Source organism: Procambarus clarkii, chromosome 93, assembly GCF_040958095.1.
Source record: "Procambarus clarkii isolate CNS0578487 chromosome 93, FALCON_Pclarkii_2.0, whole genome shotgun sequence".
Classification (NCBI taxonomy): Eukaryota; Metazoa; Arthropoda; class Malacostraca; order Decapoda; family Cambaridae; genus Procambarus; species Procambarus clarkii.
In genome coordinates this window covers 5,050,293-5,069,369 of record NC_091242.1, presented here as the reverse complement: position 1 = coordinate 5,069,369, position 19,077 = coordinate 5,050,293, and the positions used below count along the sequence as shown (strand labels likewise).

At 36.8% G+C, this 19,077-nt stretch overlaps 2 protein-coding genes across 3 annotated transcripts in view; both read left to right on the top strand.

Moving 5' to 3' along the window:
* The first annotated feature begins 3,340 nt into the window (after nucleotides 1-3,340).
* LOC123746903 (Fanconi anemia core complex-associated protein 24) lies at nucleotides 3,341-13,391 on the top strand. 2 transcript variants are annotated; one of them, XM_045728787.2, is made up of 6 exons: nucleotides 3,341-3,497; nucleotides 4,340-4,481; nucleotides 5,673-5,747; nucleotides 9,650-9,764; nucleotides 10,010-10,064; nucleotides 13,015-13,391. In XM_045728787.2, the coding sequence occupies exons 2-6, from the start codon at nucleotides 4,346-4,348 to the stop codon at nucleotides 13,291-13,293; spliced, it is 660 nt and encodes a 219-aa protein (XP_045584743.1). In that variant the 5' UTR covers nucleotides 3,341-3,497; nucleotides 4,340-4,345; the 3' UTR covers nucleotides 13,294-13,391. The 2 variants fall into 2 exon arrangements, with proteins under 2 accessions (XP_045584743.1, XP_069175566.1); XM_069319465.1 differs by having other exon boundaries at nucleotides 9,650-9,830.
* Nucleotides 13,392-16,823: 3,432 nt separating this feature from the next.
* LOC123746902 (uncharacterized) overlaps nucleotides 16,824-19,077 on the top strand; it is a 53,318-nt gene continuing 51,064 nt past the window's right edge. The window contains exon 1 of the mRNA XM_045728783.2: nucleotides 16,824-17,056. The gene's annotated coding sequence lies outside the window, so the exon portion shown is untranslated. The remainder of the gene's footprint in view (nucleotides 17,057-19,077) is intronic.

Sequence of the window (19,077 nt, the reverse complement as noted above, 5' to 3'; positions counted from 1 at the left end):
ACCTGCTATGTTAAATGGGATTCTTGTATTGTGATTTGTGTATTTGTACTCACTGAATTTGTGCTCCCCTTGAGGGACTTGAAGTAGAAGGGAGGGAGGGGGGCGGGGGGGGTTGTAGAAATAGCCTAAGCTACTCTATCCCTTTGAGATGTATTTTTTATTGTCTCAATAAACATACTTGAACTTGAAGTGGACTTTAATGTTTCTTCGGCTGCTTTATTTCCTTAGTTTCCGAGCTGTTTTCTTTACCGTGTATGTTGTAATAAACTATTCCTATATTTACAGTTGTTTCTGCCTGTGAAGATTATTAAACAATGGTGATTATAAGGGCGCGGAAGTTCAGCCTGGCCGCCAGCAGCCCTTGGGCCAGCCCCGGCAGCTCCTAGTCTTTAATTTGGCACCTTTGTGGGACCTTTGTGGGACCTTGGTATAAGCCTAACATGTATATATACACTGGCTGCCTGTCCCCCTACACAATGATTTATTATTACCTATTATTTTATCATTTAATTTAAATATTAAATAAAATAATTCATTTAATTATTATAGGAAGTACTTAACAATTTAATAATAAGTAGTAAGTACATAAAAATGATTAAAAAAGTACAGTTTAGTCATAGGAGATTCCTAGATTGGAATTCACTACCAAATTTCAATATATCCAAGTAGTTTTAGTGTGAAATGCTGTTATTATATGCATAAATTGTTGTTTTAATAATATTACGCTTAACCACTTGGGCTGGACGGTAGAGCGACAGTCTCGTTTCCTACAGGTCCGCGTTCAATCCCCGAGCGCCCAAGAGGTTGGGCACCATTCTTTCCCCCGTTCCATCCCAAATCCGTATCCTGATCCCTTCCGAGTGCTATATAGTCGTAATGGCTTGGCGCTTTCACTTGATAGCTACCTCACACCCCCCCCCCCCCTGAATAATATTACGAGAGCAGTATTTACTGGCTATTCATGCCCGTGCCACCTCTTGGGTGGCTTAATCTTCATCAATCGAGAGCAGTACATCCTAACTAGACGTTATATGATGATATCCTGAACAGTTGATAAATAAAAGTAATTGCGGAACTCCAGTTATCTAATACTTATCATAAATGGTATCAAACCTTATCATAAGCCAAGGGATTTGTAGATCAGTGTTTAAAGGGAATTCGGAAGTAATAATAACACAGCTGATGCCATCTGTCGGCAGATAAGAACACTATCAACTGGCTGGTCAATAGTGGCCATAAGATACAGCTTACGCCATCTGTTGACATCAAATTACACTTATAACAAATTACCCTGCAAAATACAACTAACGCCATCTGTTTTTTTTCCAACGCACTATAAATAGCCAAACAGCAACCCATAAGGTGGGTTGTTGTGCTCGGGTAGGAGGTTCCAAGCTCCGCCCACAAGATGGATATGGGGTGCATAATAAATGGCATATCATGATATTCTTTGTTGACATTCACCACAGCCAATCACAGGAAGGGATCAGCTAAAGGCTCCATCCACTTAATAAATCATCTTTATTCAGCACACCATCCTTGCTTATGACATTCTGTTTCAACTTTAATCTACCTAAAAAGTGAAATGTTAAGTATTTAAAAGTGCTAATAAAGTGATAATTAAATACTGCAGGATGTAACGGGTGTTATATAAAAATGGGCTAGCTACCTAGCTTGTGACGTTATTATTGGGGGTTGCCGTGACACAAATAATGATACACTGCTCTGCCCTGTTATTGGAGTAAATTATTCAGTTAGATGGAGATTTCTGTCAGGTGCAAAACAGAAATTGTTGTTCTTTTTTATAACAACCTAGTTGTTGTGCACAAGGACCTATTTCTTAGTTTAAATTTTATTCATAAAAGAGTGTTGGTATTCCCCGCAACAACCAATCACAGGAAGGTATTTCTGGAAGCTCGGCCTTCTTATGGACTCTGCACATCGCTCTAGCTCATGGCTCTCTGTTTCATCTCTTGTATATACAAACTATGACTTTTTTCGATTACTGTTATAATTAATATTATGAGATAGTTCATTTATTATGCACCCCATACCCATCTTGTGGGCGGTAGTGGAAAGGGTTACTATGAGATATAAAAGATTTACTGGGAGGATTTACTGGGCGCAATTCCTTAACTGTAGCCTCTGTTTAACGCAACAGTAAAATGTGTACTTGGATGAAAAAACGATTCTTCGCGGCAGGGGATCGTATTCCAGGGACCATAGGATTAAGGACTTGCCCGAAACGCTACGCGTACTAGTGGCTGTACAAGAATGTAACAACTCTTGTATATATCTCAAAAAAAAAAAAAAAAAAAAAAAGTTTTTACACAAAATGGCTAAATTCTGCCATTAAATGGACTTTGTCTGGTATACGTACAAACATACACCAATTTATTACCATTCATCCATTATTAATTTCAAATGAAATATATACTGTCTACTTTTTTTCCTCTCGCCATTACTTGGTGCAATATTTGAAAGTTGTCTATTTATTTATCGATCTATCTATTATCTTGTATTTATATTTACAAGTTTCTGTGCTTGGAAGAAAACTCTGCATTGAATTGGAACTAATTTATTAAATAATATTATTTAGTATTAATTAATATTTACAATTATTATTAATTACATTTATTTATAGCTTAGTTACTTTCATGTAACTCGCAATCGTACATTCTTAACATTAGTAGCCCAAATTAGCACATCTTGCTTTTAAATTAGCCCAAAAAGTGGCAAGTAGCGAAATTAAAAATTTGGGAGCGCGGGGCTCTCAAAAGTAGCCCTATTCGCTATTTGTAGCCCAATCTGGCAACACTGTTGGAGAGTGTGTCTCATACAGTACACTCAGATGCCACATGATGGGGCGACAATATACTCTGAACAATCCCAACATTTAATAAATGGAGATCAAATTTAAAAAAAATGTATTTATGTGCCATCTGTCGGCAAAAAAAAGTACCAATCTTGCTGACTTTTAAATCTTTAAAACAGATGGCGCTAAAAAAATGTAGTACTGCAGTTTAATTTACAGTCAATTGGCGCGATATTATGTTGAGCATATAAAGGTGAATTCCTGAATAATATAAAAGCGCAATAATATTTGCTAGCAAAAGATAATTATCATTATACGTAATGTATTGCTACAAATAAATATTAAATACGCGTACTAGTGGCTTTACAAGATTGTAAATTACCATGCTATGTATTCTCACAAACCCAATGTACCTTCTTGTATATAAATAAATGAATAAATAAATAAATAAATAAATACCATTTATTTTAATTTATTATCAACAGATCATAATTTAACAAGTTTCTAGTCTTGGTTATATAATGCCAGCAAAGGATAAGTCGCTCCACAACATTGGCGCTTGAACCCTCGAATGCCTATGGCGTCACATGTTACATAGTTACTTCTTATATCGTAATGAAATCAGATTATTTCCGAGTGAAAATACGGTTTATCATATTCTGCCTTCAGCACCAACATTTCAGTGAGTAAATATACAATATTTCTTCATTACTTATGTAATGAAGAATATGTAATAAGACCCATAATCACACCAGAAATAAATATCTCTTTGATATCCCCAGAGTCAAACTTAATCTATGCAAACACTATGCAAATAAAGGGACCTAGTCAATGCAACTCGCTCCCTAATGAATTGAAAAGCTGTCCAACTTTTGCCTCATTCAAAACAAAACTAAAAAGCCCCTAATTTCATCTTCGTAGTTTCCTACCTTGTGTTTTAAAATTGCACTGTATCTAATGCTTGCCGATCCCCCAATCTTTATGTACCTAAGCCAAACAACTTTACCATTGTGATCATTGCTGTCGTCTTATATGTGCTATCAATATGTTGTATTGTGCCTATTAAACTTTGTTAAATTACCAATCAAGCTGTCAATGCTATCAATCAAGAGCTACCAATGTGCTTTAATATACCTACTAATCTCTCTCATCTCATTTTTTTTCTTGCAATCTACTTGTTATCATTTTATAAATTTTGCTAGAATTTACCTACTTAAAAATTATCTGTTAGATTAAGGACCTGCCCGAAACGCTGCGCGTACTAGTGACTTCACAGGAATGTAAACACCATGCAATGTATCCTCACAAACCCTATGTACCTTCTTGTATATATATAAATAAATAAGTAAATAATACAAGCAGGCTTTGAGTAGCTTGTGGTGACTTTGGGTAGCTTAGAGTAGCTACGGAGCGCTGGTAGGGGTAAAGTCCGTGTGTTTGTGTACACCAAAAAAGGAAGCCCTGTACAATATTACCAGTTATGTATTTGTCTTAAATTACCAAATATATATTTTGTATTTTCAGGAAGATATGAGTGCACACACTCAGTCAACTCCTGTGTGCAGGCAGACAGTGCCAGCTGGTCATATTTTGGTATCCAATAGCTGGACAGGAACTCAGCTGGCTGGCTACCTCTCAAAGTATACTTCGGTGTTGTACTCAGATGGTAAGACATTTCAACATTGGACATTTTTTGTTATTGACCTGTTATGTAGCATCTGATAACTTTTCATTTCCAAAAAAGCATCACATCATTGAGTTACTAAACACCCCATGGAATATTAGATGAACTTAGAGCTAGTTTTTGATATACTGAGCACTGTAATCTTTCCTAGAATAGGGTGGCAGCCCATTGCTGTGTATACCTAAGTTTGTTAACAAAATATAAACAAATAAAATAATTAATCCCTTTGTTCTGACCATTTTTGCTCTGATCATTTTCTGTTTTGTCTTTAACCAAGATGGGAATAAAAATTACAGTTTTTTTAGTTCTAATAATAAAGAGATTATAGTATTAACAATTCTTAAATAATAGTTAAAAAAAAAGGCCTTTGAATCTTGTTTATTTAATAGAAAATATTGTCCCAATAAGTCAATACCAGGCCATAAGTTGCCCCACAACAGAATATAATCATAAACACAGTGGTATTGTACTGTACCTCCAAAACCCAAACTATATTGTACTGTTTGGTTCAGATTAGTAACTAATCTGGGTGAGAATTAGATTCTCACCCAGTTCAGATTAGTAAATACTAGATCAGTAAATCTAGATTTTCAAATACAGTACTGCATTCGGTTTTTCTGGGTGGGACCATTCGGTGGCTTCCCGAGCTTATCTCCGGTACCGTCAGATCGTAGCCGAATGCACGAGCCCTCTCTTATCCCTCACCTACCAGGAGCCATTTATTTCAAACAATGGTTTGTTTTGTTTTGCCTGAAGTTTCTGGTTAGTTTCTTTTATTTTTGAGTTGATCTCTGATCACCACCACTTTCCTTGCATTTCATTATGTGTACCAAGTTCTGGTTGTGGTTCCCATTAGGTCTATAAGCCTTGTGCTGGGTGTGGTCTGAAATGCTTTGTTGTACCAGCCCTTAAGCTTCGAAAAGCAACTGAAAGTTGTTTAATTACATTTAACATGATTTTATATAATGAAATTCTTTGTGTTTGAATGTACAGTATCTTATTTTTTTCAGATCATTAACAAAATTCTATGCACTTTACATTTAGGCAAATACAATTCTTTATATGGTGACATATAACACATCACTATCCAAAACTCTGAAGGTGACTGTATTTTATTTCTCAAAAGGTTTTTTGAGTACTGTTCAGTATTACAGTATATCTACTTTTTTGCAGGTCTTGGAATTGTTGACTTTTATCCATCAAGAGATGCAGCAGTAATATTTGTCAGTGAAGCAGACATCATTTCTGGTAATATTCCAAACATTCCTGTTAGGTTGTACTGTATTTGAATTTTTGTTTAAATAAAGGTATTACTACATGTACAGTATTATGAACAAATGTTGAGTTGATGCACTGTTTATCTAATATTGAATGTTGAAAGAAAGTGGAATAATAAATGCCAGGGAGTAAATCTGTCTTGAATGGTCTTGATATTGTGACTGTTTATTTTTTTATGCTTAATATAACTTGATATGCTTAACATTCTAATGATCCAGTATGTATCATCCAAGAAAATCTTACGCTTGCATTGTGATTATGCAATGTGTGTCGACTCATAAATTATCATGAAACATTAATTTTATGCCATGATATATAAATCATAAAAATCAAACATAAATTTGGTTTAATTCACAAGCAGATGAAGTTTAGCAGGCTAAGAAACTACCTAAGTGTAGTTACAAGATGAGAGCTACGCTCGTGGTATCCCATCTTCCCAGCATTCTTTGTCATAATGCTTAGAAATTACTGATGGTTTTGGCCTTCACCACCTTCTCACCTAACTTGTTCCAATCGTCTACCACTCTGTTTGCGAAAGTGAATTTTCCTATATTTCTTCAGCAGCTTTGTTTAGTTAAAGTCTATGACTTCTTGTCCTTGAAGTTACGGGTCTCGGGAATTCTTCCTTATAAATTTTATCGATTCCGTTACTATTTTGTACGTAGTGATCATATCACCTCTTTTTCTTCTGTCTTCTAGTTTTGGCATATTTAATGCCTCTAACCTTTCCTCGTAGTAGCTCTTATCCTTCAGTTCTGGGAGCCATTTAGTTGCATGTCTTTGCATCTTTTCCAGGTGATGTGCTTCTTAAGATATGGGCACCATACAACCGCTGCATATTCCAGCTTTGGTCTAACAAAAGTTGTGGACAATTTCTTTAGTATTTCACCATCCATGTATTTAAAAGCAATTCTGAAGTTAGAAAGTGTAGTACAGGCTCCTCACACAAATGTTCTTTATGTGGTCTTTGGGTGATAGTTTTCTATCTAGAACCACCCCTAGATCTCTTTTTTTTATCAGATTTCTTTAAAGATTTCTCACATAATTTATAGAATGTGTGGGGTCTGTGTTCTCCTATTCCACTTTCCATAACATGTCAGCTATTCACATTAAATTTCATTTTCCAAGTGGCGCTCCATACACTTATTTTGTACAGGTCTTCTTGAAGGGCATGACAATTATTTAAGATTCTTATCTTCCCTATTATCTTAGCATCATCAGCAAACTTGTTCATATAATTGTGTATTCCATCTAGTAGATCGTTTATGTAGACAATGAACATCACCGGTGCAAGAACTGAACCCTGTGGTACTCTACTTGTGACATTTCTCCAGACGAATACATTGCCTCTGATTGCTGCCCTCATTTTTCTATCAGAAAATTTGTCATCCATGTTAGAAGCCTACCTGTCATTCCTCCAATATGTTCCAGTTTCCAGAACAACCTCTTATGTGGAACTCTGTCGAAAGCCTTTTTGGTGGGTAGTGAATAGGAAAGTGGTGGGTAGACCTTGCCGGCTATTACCATGCAGATGAACAAATCCACAAGGGCCGTGACGAGGATTCGAACCTGTGTCCGAGAGCATCCCAGACGCTGCCTTAATTGACTGAGCTACGACATGGTCAAAAGGAGTTGAAACCAAAGTTCTACTGAACTTTCTGGATCCTGCAGCCTCCTGCAGTGTAATGAAGTAAGGGCGAAGAGGAAGAACGGCCAATTGACATAGCTCGAGTGCATGGGGGGGAGTTGTGTAAAACCCTGGTTTGTGCCTGGGAGAGGCCACAGGATCCAGTAAGTTCAGTAGAACTTCGGTTTCAACTTCTTTTGACCATGTCATAGCTCAGTCGGTTAAGACAGCGTCTGGGATGCTCTCGGACTCGGGTTCAAATCCTCGTCACGGCCCTTGTGGATTTGTTCATTTGATGCATCACGCAATTGTGATTTCTGTGTATATTACCATGCAGGTTTCCATACATGTCACTGCTTCTCACCTGCAAGAGACAAAAAGAAAGTGCTTGACGTACATAAAGTGTGTTGTGAGATTATAACAGTAATCCTATCCAGTCCCTAAGCTTCTCTCTATAACCAAGTTGTAGACCACTAGCCTGAGCAGGTCAGACATGAAAGGAATCATCCAGTAACTGGAGGAAAATATAAGAATCTTGGAGAATAGAACTCGGGTAGAAGTTGATCATCATAATTAATGCAAGGAAAGAGTACCCTAAAAACTAAGTCAGTGAGAAGTCTGAACCCAGAGACATTCAATGAAAGGTCGCAGTGTGGTAGCACTTTATGGGAGCAAATGTACCATAAAGGAATCATTAGCAAGGCACATTGGAGACAAAAACAACTTCCTTAAGGATAGCCATCATGTGTAAGGAAAGTGGATTTAATGGAATAAAAATATAATAAAATTAAGATTTCTAAGAAATGCAGGTGGGGGGGAAAATGTATAAATTAGTTGATTTGTGTAGAAAAGTAAAGTAAGGTGGGATAGAAGGAGATGGGATGGGGGAAGTTCGGCTGTGTTCTCTAAGCTTTCCAATGTTGTTTGAGCTCGGTAGTCTGTATTCTGGTAACCCAAATCTTCAGGTACTGTAATCTGAATGAACTGTAGGTAGTGTTCATCATGCACAGGTGAACAGAGTAATCAGATAAACAGGAGGAGGAAGTAGGTAAATGATGAAAATACGAGGGTAAACTGCGGGAATAAGAGTTGTTTTACAAAATGTTCTTTAATTTTTTTTTTTTTTTGGGGGGGGGGGGACATTCTTGATAAGAAATTTGACCAACTCAAATGCTCGGCTACCTTCAAGGGAACTATAAGGAGAAGGCGCCAAGCCATTACGACAGTACAGTATAGCATCTAGAAGGGATCAGGATAATGATTTGGGATGGGACATGGGGAAGGAATGGCACCCACCCACTTGGATGGTCAGGAATTGAATGGCGGTCTGCATGAAGTGAGACCATCTCTATCATCCAGCCCAAGTGGTTTGGAACCATTCCTTCCCACTCCCATTTAAGCTTCCTTCGGCTAGCTTGAATGTAGTGGGTTCCATATGATTTGGATTCCTGAGCATAAACAGTAAATGCCTTTTATCAATAACTGTCTTGTATTTAAAACCTATACTGTATACAGTATTTTTCTAAATAAAGATTATTATTGAAATCTGAAATGACTGTGGCTATATGGAATAATGTTTTATTATTACAGTACAGTATTATTATTTTTATTATTATTATTATTATTATTATTATTATTATTATTATTATTACTACTACTTAAAAACTAAGTACTGTACTACCTAATCAGCTTCATGTAACCTACTTTACATCCTAAATGTCAAGCTATGTCTTGCTATTAACAAACTTTATTGATTATTGACCAACTTGTATAGTGACTGGTTTCTGCCATGTATAAACTCAGTAGGTACAGTATGTATATATTTAATAAAGCTACTGATGTGCAGCATAATGAGACAGGAATGTATAATCGATATACTGTACTGTACTGTAGTTGCATTTGGTAAAGGTTTTAATAATTTGCTTCTTGATATGTCCAGGTAGTAAGAAAATCTTCAATGACATATTTTTGAAATGCTGTGCATGCTTGTGACTGTACAAGAATATAAGAACTCTTGTATATATAAAAAATATAGAATTTAAAACTCATGTTTAGTCTGCTGTCCACTCTTCACCCCAAGTCCCACCTCATGCAACCTCAGCTGACTTGCATCATTATTCTTTGTAATAGACCTTTGGTGAATTCATATACATGTACTGTACTGTATTAATTAATATTAATGTACTATATTAATTTCTTTATAATATAAAGAAATTGCTAATGTGCACATGTATTATATTTTCAGGAATCAATTACAGAAGACGGATAGTTAGATTTCGACAAGCCAACACGTCTATTAGAGGAAGTGTTATAGCTCAGAATACATCTCTTACTCGTGACCAGTTCTGCATACTCCAAAAGTATGTTTCTGGGAGGGCTCTAAGGTTGGCAGCACCAGGGAGCCACCTCAGATGCATCAGACACAGGCATTTCTTTACATTCCATGCTGATTTTCAGTCTATATTAAATGTAATGTCAATTTATGCTAAATTCAAAATCATCTTCTGGATACAGTATTTTAATTTGCTTTATTGGAGACACATAGACTGCTGTCTGCTTAAAATCTTAAGTGAAAAGTCTAATAATTATGTTTTTCTTTTTCTAGATTTGTGAGTGTTGAACTTGGTTTAGCAATTTTGCCCATCCAGACTATTGAGGAGGTAAGTTAGTGTAATTATAAATTTATTAGTGCAAGGGTGCATTAATTAATGCAACCAAACACCATTTCTCCTAATACAGTACACAGTAGTAGTATTATGTGCAAGAGAGTTTTCTGCAACATAAAGAAAGATGAAAGCTTAAAAAATTCATTTACACAGTCTTGAAAGTTTCCCATTGTCAGGGACTGGAAGCCTGTTAGCCTTATCTAGATTCCTCTAGGTCAACTTCTGAGCTATACCATGATGGGTACCTATTTATTTCTATGTGAACAGGTGCACTGGGTGAAAGGAAATGTGCCCATATTTCTGTCTTGCTGTAGGAATTGAAACTGTAACTTTTCTGTTTTGAACTTGATTGCTGACCACTGTGTTGCAGGGCCTACCCTTACCATAGCACTCTGGTGCAAGGTAAGGGTATGGTAATTATGGGAAGAAAGTGCTTAGCCAGTATGACCATGGAGCACTTGGAAATGGGACAAGGATGTAGGATAGTACAGAGGGAAGGAATGGAGCCCCCTTCCCCTACCACACGGACTATCTGGTTTCAAACACCTACCTGCAACAAGTATGGCAGTCGCTGTACTGACCAGTCCAAGTGGTTGGGTCACACACTGGTGCAAGTAATTGCATTAATTGGAATATGAATATCAGTGCAGTCTCAAGCAAATTTATAATGATTCAAATTAGCTGCTGTGGCCTCCCAGTTTAGAATTGCCTTAGTAAAGCTATTATTATTATTATTAGGTAAATATTATTAACAGTTGCATCAATTTGTGAATGAAGAATATTGATGTTGACTGTAAAATGATTATGTCCAAACTGGTTATTAATATTACTAATCATATGATATGTCCAGTTAGATTCTTATCATTAAGAACATGATTGTAAGATGTTCAGCATTTTAGTTTCTGGCTGTCTTGACAGTTCTTGCTGACCATGTCTCGTGCTTCTCGCCGAGTTCGTTGACTAGAGAAGTGCAAGTGGGTTTGATTATAAATATTTTTTCATCCTACTCTTGTATTGCCTGCATCTGATGATGTTTCCGAGGTGCTGCCTCTTACCGTCGGTCAGCTGCCGGACTTCTATGAGTTTCTGGAGCTGGCTGAGCAGTGGAACCTTTTCTCATTTGACTTCGGCAAAGCCTCTCTTGTTGGTTTTTACATTGATTATTCTTTCAGCACTGTTTGTTTCACTTGCTTTGCTTTTCTTTCTTTTGTGGGCAGCTCTTGCTCTTCTATAGCTGCTGTGGTGCCTTGACAGGATGCTGATATTTTGTCTCTGGGTGGATTCTTCCCTGGAAGTCTGAAGTTTTAGGTGATGTTCCTGTTGACACTCGCTTCTGGAGTTCATTTCCATGAATCGGACTTACATCAAAGATGGTTTATTTGCGATCATTGAGTATGATATAGTTTTATTCATTTACATTGAATAAATGTATTCTGGCTCAAGATGTTCCAGTTATATTCTGGGTATGGCTATTAATCTTTGTGGCTAGTTTATGCATTCTGTGGACATCATCCTCTATGCCTCTCACAGTGCCTCTCAGTGTTCAATTAAGAACTCGATAAACACCTCCGAAGAATACTTGATCAACCAGGCTGTGAGCAGCCACATCCAATAGCCTGGTTGACCAGACAACCAACTGGGAAGCCTGGACGGAGACTGTGCCACAGGGCCGTTGATCCCCAGAAGCTATACGAGGTAGGCATGCATGCCTGTTGGCTGCAGTTTGGTACTTTTTGCAAGCCAAAAGGGGTTCTACTTCTGAATCTCTTCCATCATCCTCTTTCTGTGCTGCCCTGTTCCAAAAGCTGTTTATAGCAGATCGTTTGTCATGTGATAAAGTTCAACCAGCCTGCTGCATACATTAAGAGCCCTTGATGTCCAGAAGTGTGTTGCACTTGTGGCATTCTTGAACATGTCTGCAGCAATTATCAAGAAGTTGGGTTTCTGGCATTGCAATCAGGGGTTTACAGATCGATGTCTTAAAACTGTCAGCCTCACTGATATTGTTGGCTTTTGGCCATGTCATCTGTGTCTGCGATCTGCATATCTTCGAGTTCTGGATTGGGAACTCCATCTGCCCTGGATAAGTCCCATCCTTGCCCTTTTTATTGTTTCATTGTTATATTTATTATTTATTGTCCTAATCTATATCAGTAGGTTTTCCTTGTGCAAGGCATCACGAGGAGGGAGGAAGGTCAGGGAAACTTAGGAAGAGGCTTCCCAGAAATAGAGCACTGAGTATACATAATGAAATGCCCCATTTCTGGACATCAGCTTGTCGTTCCTACCAATTATCTTCTTTTTCTATGGCAGTAATTTATGCTTTGACTTGAAAGTGGGAACGTTTAGCACTTTTCCATAAATTTTGTGTTTGAGGGACTTTGTGCTATAGCCTCCTTTCATTGCTTTGATGGCAGTTTGTTTCTGCTTTGGGGTGTGCTCCTCACCTCATAGAGATTCAAAGGAAACTACAAGGGACTGTCTGCAGTAGGCAATGAGAGTCTTGCAGGTTCCTGGCATTGGCTAGTCTGGCTAATAATGGCCTTTGCATAATCTTATGGGAACTGCTCTCCAGAAAGGGGGCATTTCAGAAGACTCAACTGCTCTATTTTTTCTTAATACTCAAGATATTATGAATAAAGGCTGATGTAGAATACTGTAAAAGAAACAAAGTTAAACACATTTATAACATATAAATGTTTTTAACTTTAATTTGCTTTGTATAGTGTCAAAAGCCTGCAGGTTAAATTGTCCAATAGATCTAAGGTTAAAAAACTGAAAATATTACTGTACAGTCCAGTATTGTATATCTTGGTCATAAATTGCCCCTAAAACTTCAAATAGTAGTAGTATTGCCCTCTCTGTCAGTAGAGTAATATTTGCTGTGTTTGCATATGAAGCTATGGTTATCTCCGCTTGTCTTAATAGTATTTACTGTATTCAGGCTGCACAGCTGCTAGCTCAGATGGTGACATGCGAAGCGAAGTTTAATTCAAATCCATTTCGAATGAAACCAAAAACAGCAAGTACTCCAGATGTTGACTTGCTGAAAACAATGACAGTGATTCCTGGCTTGGGAGATAAACGTGCTCGACAAATTCTTCAACATTTTGGCTCTTTACAAGAGATATCTAATACGTCACAAGAGAATCTTGAAAAAGTAGTTGGGGCTGCTACAGCATCCTCTGTTTACAAATTCTTTCATCAGTCATTTCTTTTATGAAATATTTGTAATAACTAATGATTGAACAGTGTGAGAAGTTATTTTCCTTATGTACTGTACTGTATGTAAATTTTTTAAATTAAACTCGGAAGAAACTATTTCCTTGCTTTCATTAGGTTTTGCCTAATTTTGTGTGGCACTAGGGTTTTTCCAGAACTAGTCTTTTGCACTACTGTACAGTGTATGTCAACATATCCTTAGAAAGGAAATCCGCTCATGGATTCCATTTTTAGTGAGCTCCTAAACACACTGAAGATTGATAACCAAAATTAATTCTTCATGAATGCGATTACCAACATCAAATCATATACTGTACTGTATCAGATGTCACCCTAACCCCACTGGATTTTGAAGTAGCCATAGACAGTATGTCCATGCACTCTGCACCAGGCTCTTAACAATTTTTGTAGACAGAGCCTAGATACTGGTGTTATCTCTGACATACTAGAAACAGCAGAGATAGCACCACTCCATAAAGGAGGGAATATAGCAGAAGCAAAAAATTACAGACCAACAGGACTAAGATCACACATCTATAATAATAATAATAATAATAGTAATAATAATAATAATAATAATAATAATAATAATAATATTATTATTATTATTTGCAAGAAGGTACAATGGGTTGGTGAGATTGCACAGGATTGGTATTTTTGTATTCATGCAAAGCCACTAATACGCATAGCATTTTTGGTGGGAATTTAATCTAACATATCAGGTAAGATGAAAGGATAAGATGAAGAAGTAAGATCACAAAATATTGTACATGAAATCACAGCATCTACATAACCCTGGACAACATGGGTTCAGAACAGGGCACTCTTGCCTATCACAGTTGCTGGATCATTATGAAGTGGCCTTAGATGCCATGGAAGACAAGCAAAACACTGATGTAATATACACAGATTTTGCAAAAGTATGTAATTATCAAAAGAAGGCACCAAGCTAGGATGGCTATGTAGCACTATCAGATTTTGCAAAAGCCTTCGACAAATATGTCCATGGTGTTATTGTACACAAAATGTGTTCAAAAGGAATTACTGAAAAAAATAGTAAGATGAATCTTCAATTTCATAACAGAACCCAGTGTGTAATTGTCAACGAAGTAAAGTCCGGATCATCAATCATGGCTCATTCCCCCAGGGGTACTCTGCTTGCTACATACAGTACAGTACAACAGTATTTTTTTTTCATTTTCATATCGGACATAAACAAGGACACTGTACTGTACTATATTGCTGTATCACCCTTTGTAGATGATGCTAGGATTTTTGAGAGTAGACAACATAAAGGACACAACAAATCTCCAATCTGATGTTAATGAGGTCTTTCAGTGGGCCACAGAAAATAATGTTATTTAATGAAGATAAGTTCGAGCTCCTGCACTATAGGAAAAATGAAAATATAAAATGGAAACTACATACAAAATGCAGTAAAATTGTATTATAGAATGAAAAAGCAATGTAAAGGATTTGGGAATAATCATGTTAGTTAAAGACCTTACCTTTAAAGAACACAATAAAGTAGCCATCACAATTGCCCCCAAAAAAAAAATGACAGGTTGGATAACAAGAACCTTTTAAATTAGATGCCATACCATTGATGATGCTTTTCAAATCACTGGTGCTCTTTAGAGTGGAATACTGTTGCACAATAACAGCCCCTTCTAAAGTTGGAGAAATTTCTGACCAGGAAAGCATGCAGAATCCTTTACTACTGGAATCCACTCAATCATCTAAATTATTGGGACTGATTAAGATGTTTAAATCTGTATTCTCTGGCGTGCACGTGGGAGAGAGAAATAACAATTTACACTTGGAAAATATTAGAGGGACTGGTTCCAAATTTTTACATGAAAATAACATCTCATGAAACCAGAAACATGGCAGGATGTGCAGAATACCCCAAGTTGAAAAGCTGAGGCATAATAGGCATGCTTAGAGAGAACTCTATCAATACCAGAGGCCTAACATTGTTCAATACAATTCCACTACACACAAGGAGCATAACTGACCAACCTCTCAGAGTGTTCAAGAAAGAACTCAATAAACACCTCTGAAGGATACCTGCTGAACCAGGCTGTGATTCATATGTCAGGCTGTGAGTAGCCTTGTCGACCGGACCAACGACCAGGAGGCCTGGTCAAATTGGGCTGCGGAGACGTTGATACCCGAAATCATGGCAAGATAACCACAAGGTTATCATGGTAATGAATTCAGATTGACTGTGTAATTAGTGCTATTATCTACTCTCTATCTGTGGTTAGATTATATTAAGGTTTGGTTTAGTTGGTTAGGTTTCATTACGTTTGGTTACATTAATACGGTGAAATAGTCCAAAATGTGAAATATGGAATTCTAAAACTATTTAAGTGCACCCTTCAATTTTGCGTATAGAAAACCAAATTCTTAAGATCATTTCAAAGAATACGTTTTAAGCATGAACTTTTATATTTTAAATAAACAATTTATGATACAATAAAGTTAAAACTTGAGAATAATCTTTGTTTAGGATAAACGTTCACTTGCCAGTTTGCAAATATACTATTATTGGAACCGTAATATGCTTTCAGACTATTACAAACAGTATCTGGATAACTATCCAGTGGTTTGATGGGGTAGTTCGTCACTCATAATAATGGATTTTCATGGAGTCCAGTGTGATACATGGCATGTGATTAACGTGGGGTTTTTACTAAAGGAAAAATAATGGAAAAAAGGAAGAGAGAGAAAGAAGAAGTAAAGCATCTGAGATCAATACATATATTTAAGTGTTTCTTGAGGGGAAAAATTGGGGTGGGGGGGGGGGAAGGAGACAGAGAGATAATTAGATAGAGACGGGAGATAGACCCGAAGAATACTGGTTTCCCCCCATTCCTTAGTTCCATAGATGACCAACCGCCCTGCGAGATAGGGACATTAATTAGGTGAACTTAGACATGTACAGTACTCTGTTATTCCTCAAATATAGTTGGGTAACAGCACACTGCTGAGCACCTAAGCTTCATTTTTTACAAAAACGATTTTGCACATCAAAATATCTTATATATATATATATATATATAAATATATATATATATATATATATATATATATATATATATATATATAAATATATATTATATATATATATATATATATATATATATATATATATATATATATATTATATATATATATATATAAATATATATATATATATATATATATATATATATATATATATATATATAATATATATATATTATATATATATATATATATATATATATATATATATATATATATATATATATATAATCAGAACCATTACTGCATTAACTTTTTTTTTACATTGTATATTTATTTATTTCCCTAATATCAATACGTGAAGGAAAATTGCAACAATTGTCAAGGCCAAATATGTAGCAAGTTCTCAAGTCCTTTTGTGTTGTGAAAACTTAAGAATGTAACTGGAGTGGAGCCCGGTCTGGTGCATGGAGTTAGTAATGCAGCTGGGCGTGAAGCTGCAGGTCTGGTAAGGCATGGTAGTCACAGCGCCCGGGGCTCGGGCCACTGTAGCCAGCTGAGGCAGCTCAAGTGTAGTGGGCTGCTGCTGTGTCCCTCTGCTGCTGTGTCACTCTGCTGCTGTGTCACTCTGCTGCTGTGTCACTCTGCTGCTGTGTCACTCTGCTGCTGTGTCCCTCTGCTGCTGTGTCACTCTGCTGCTGTGTCCCTCTGCTGTGTGTGTCTTTGCCAGGAGACGACCTACCATGTAGGGGGTGAGTACTGTCTCATCTTTCTATATACAATATATATATTATGGGTGAATTATTACGACTGTTCGACGCTTCTTTAAACTTTTATCGTATGTACGGCTATATAATTAATGTTGCAAATAAAGTAGCGGTTCGTTTCCTTCATCCCAGTAGTACAGTCGGCTTCGTTCTCGACTCAAAATTAGGAATTCCGGGTTCGAATCCCGGGCAGGACAGAAATGGTTGGGCGCGTTTCCTATCACTCATACATTTGTTCACCAAGCAGTTTTTTTTTATTATTATTTTCTACCATAGACGTGGTCACACATTTACAATGCAAATCAGCATATATACATTTTCTTCTGTCTTCCATGGACAGGGTGAGAGATTTGTTAAACATACAGTTCAGGGATTTATTGAACAATCAACCTCAGAAAGTGATTGTAGTGCATTTAAGATGCTAGGCTAAGCTACTTACGTAAATAAATAGATACACAGATTTATGTATGCTACATAAAGTGTTCGATGTGTCTTTTACATAGTGTCATTAATGTGCATTTACAAAGGCGAAACGTAACTGATCAGCTTCCACATATACTTTATACACATACATACACACACACATATACATACATACACACACATACATTTGTCTCTTTTACTCTGACGGGGTGAGAATGCTGATAGAGAAACTAGTGTGCAATTAAGAACTTAACCACTGAAGGTAATTAAGATGCTTTTACAAGCTCAGTTTATATAGTTACATCACATACATTGTATAATTGATACATTACATGGCCAATCTAGGGTATAAGTCCAATATATCATCAAGTGTTCCAGTACTCGTATAGTAGTTACAGAGTTCAGCTTACCTCAGCCCAGGAGGGTGAAAGTCAGTCAATGTGGGACATTCTACAATATAATGTTCAAGTGAGTGCATGTTTTCTCTTTCACAAAGTTGACACATTGTGTACTCGACATTTGGTGTATGAGAAAGCTGCCAGATAAGTTTATATTCCAGGCGTATTCTGGCAACTATAACATCACATTGCCGAGTTCTTGCTCTTTAGTCCCATATGTCGGTATAGCACTGATACACATCGTTACCCATACCCTGAGTACTCTCAGTGATGCTTTTCAATGTTAACTGTTTTAATAATGTAGAGTATACACTATCTTTCTTGGGTGCATTTACAAAATCAACTGATAGATCCCAGTTATCACATGGAGTAATTGGTTGATTAATCATTAATTGAGTTGGGTACATATTTAAGATTTTGATGGAATTGGCTACCTTGTAGAACCAAAATGCATTATCAGATTTTGGACTTCTTCTATAGACTTCAGGTGAGTGTAGCATATTAGAAAGTTTAACTTGAAACTTCATGTGTTGCCGAGATCTACTCAACACCTTCACGCCGAAAACTGTGCTAATGGACAAAATTCTCTCACTTATGATAGGTAATTTTAACTCTACTCTCATATTAACTATTCTCGTGGACTTTGGCGCCCCAAGGATGAGACGCATAGCTTCATTTTGCAATGTTTCAAGAGATTTCAGCTCTTTGTCAGTATACAGTGTGAGATGTAGATCATTGTAGTCAATAATCACAGAGCGTATAAATGATACATAAAACATTCTAGCAAGTCTCACGTTAATGCCATGATTGACGCCAACGAAGACCCGCAAGGGCTTTAATCTCTCCCAGAGTCTCCTCTTGAGAGAAGAAAGGTACCCAGGGTCGTTAATGGGGATACCAAGGTATCTGTGAGACTCGCAGCTCTCAAGTGCTCGCCCATCTATATAATAATGTGCTGGTAAATAGGTACCCGAGAGTTAGTCAACTCGTGGAGTTGCATCTTAGGGAGGGTCGGTTATTCGTCCTTGGAAGGGGGGCTATATGTACACTGGCTACCTGTCCCCCGATACAATGAGTTATTTGTTTATTAAATTTGTTATATAAAGTGGATAAAGTTGTTGAGGCAGACCACCAAATGGATCAGAAAACATGTTTAAGGAATAGATAATAATAATTTTATTGTAT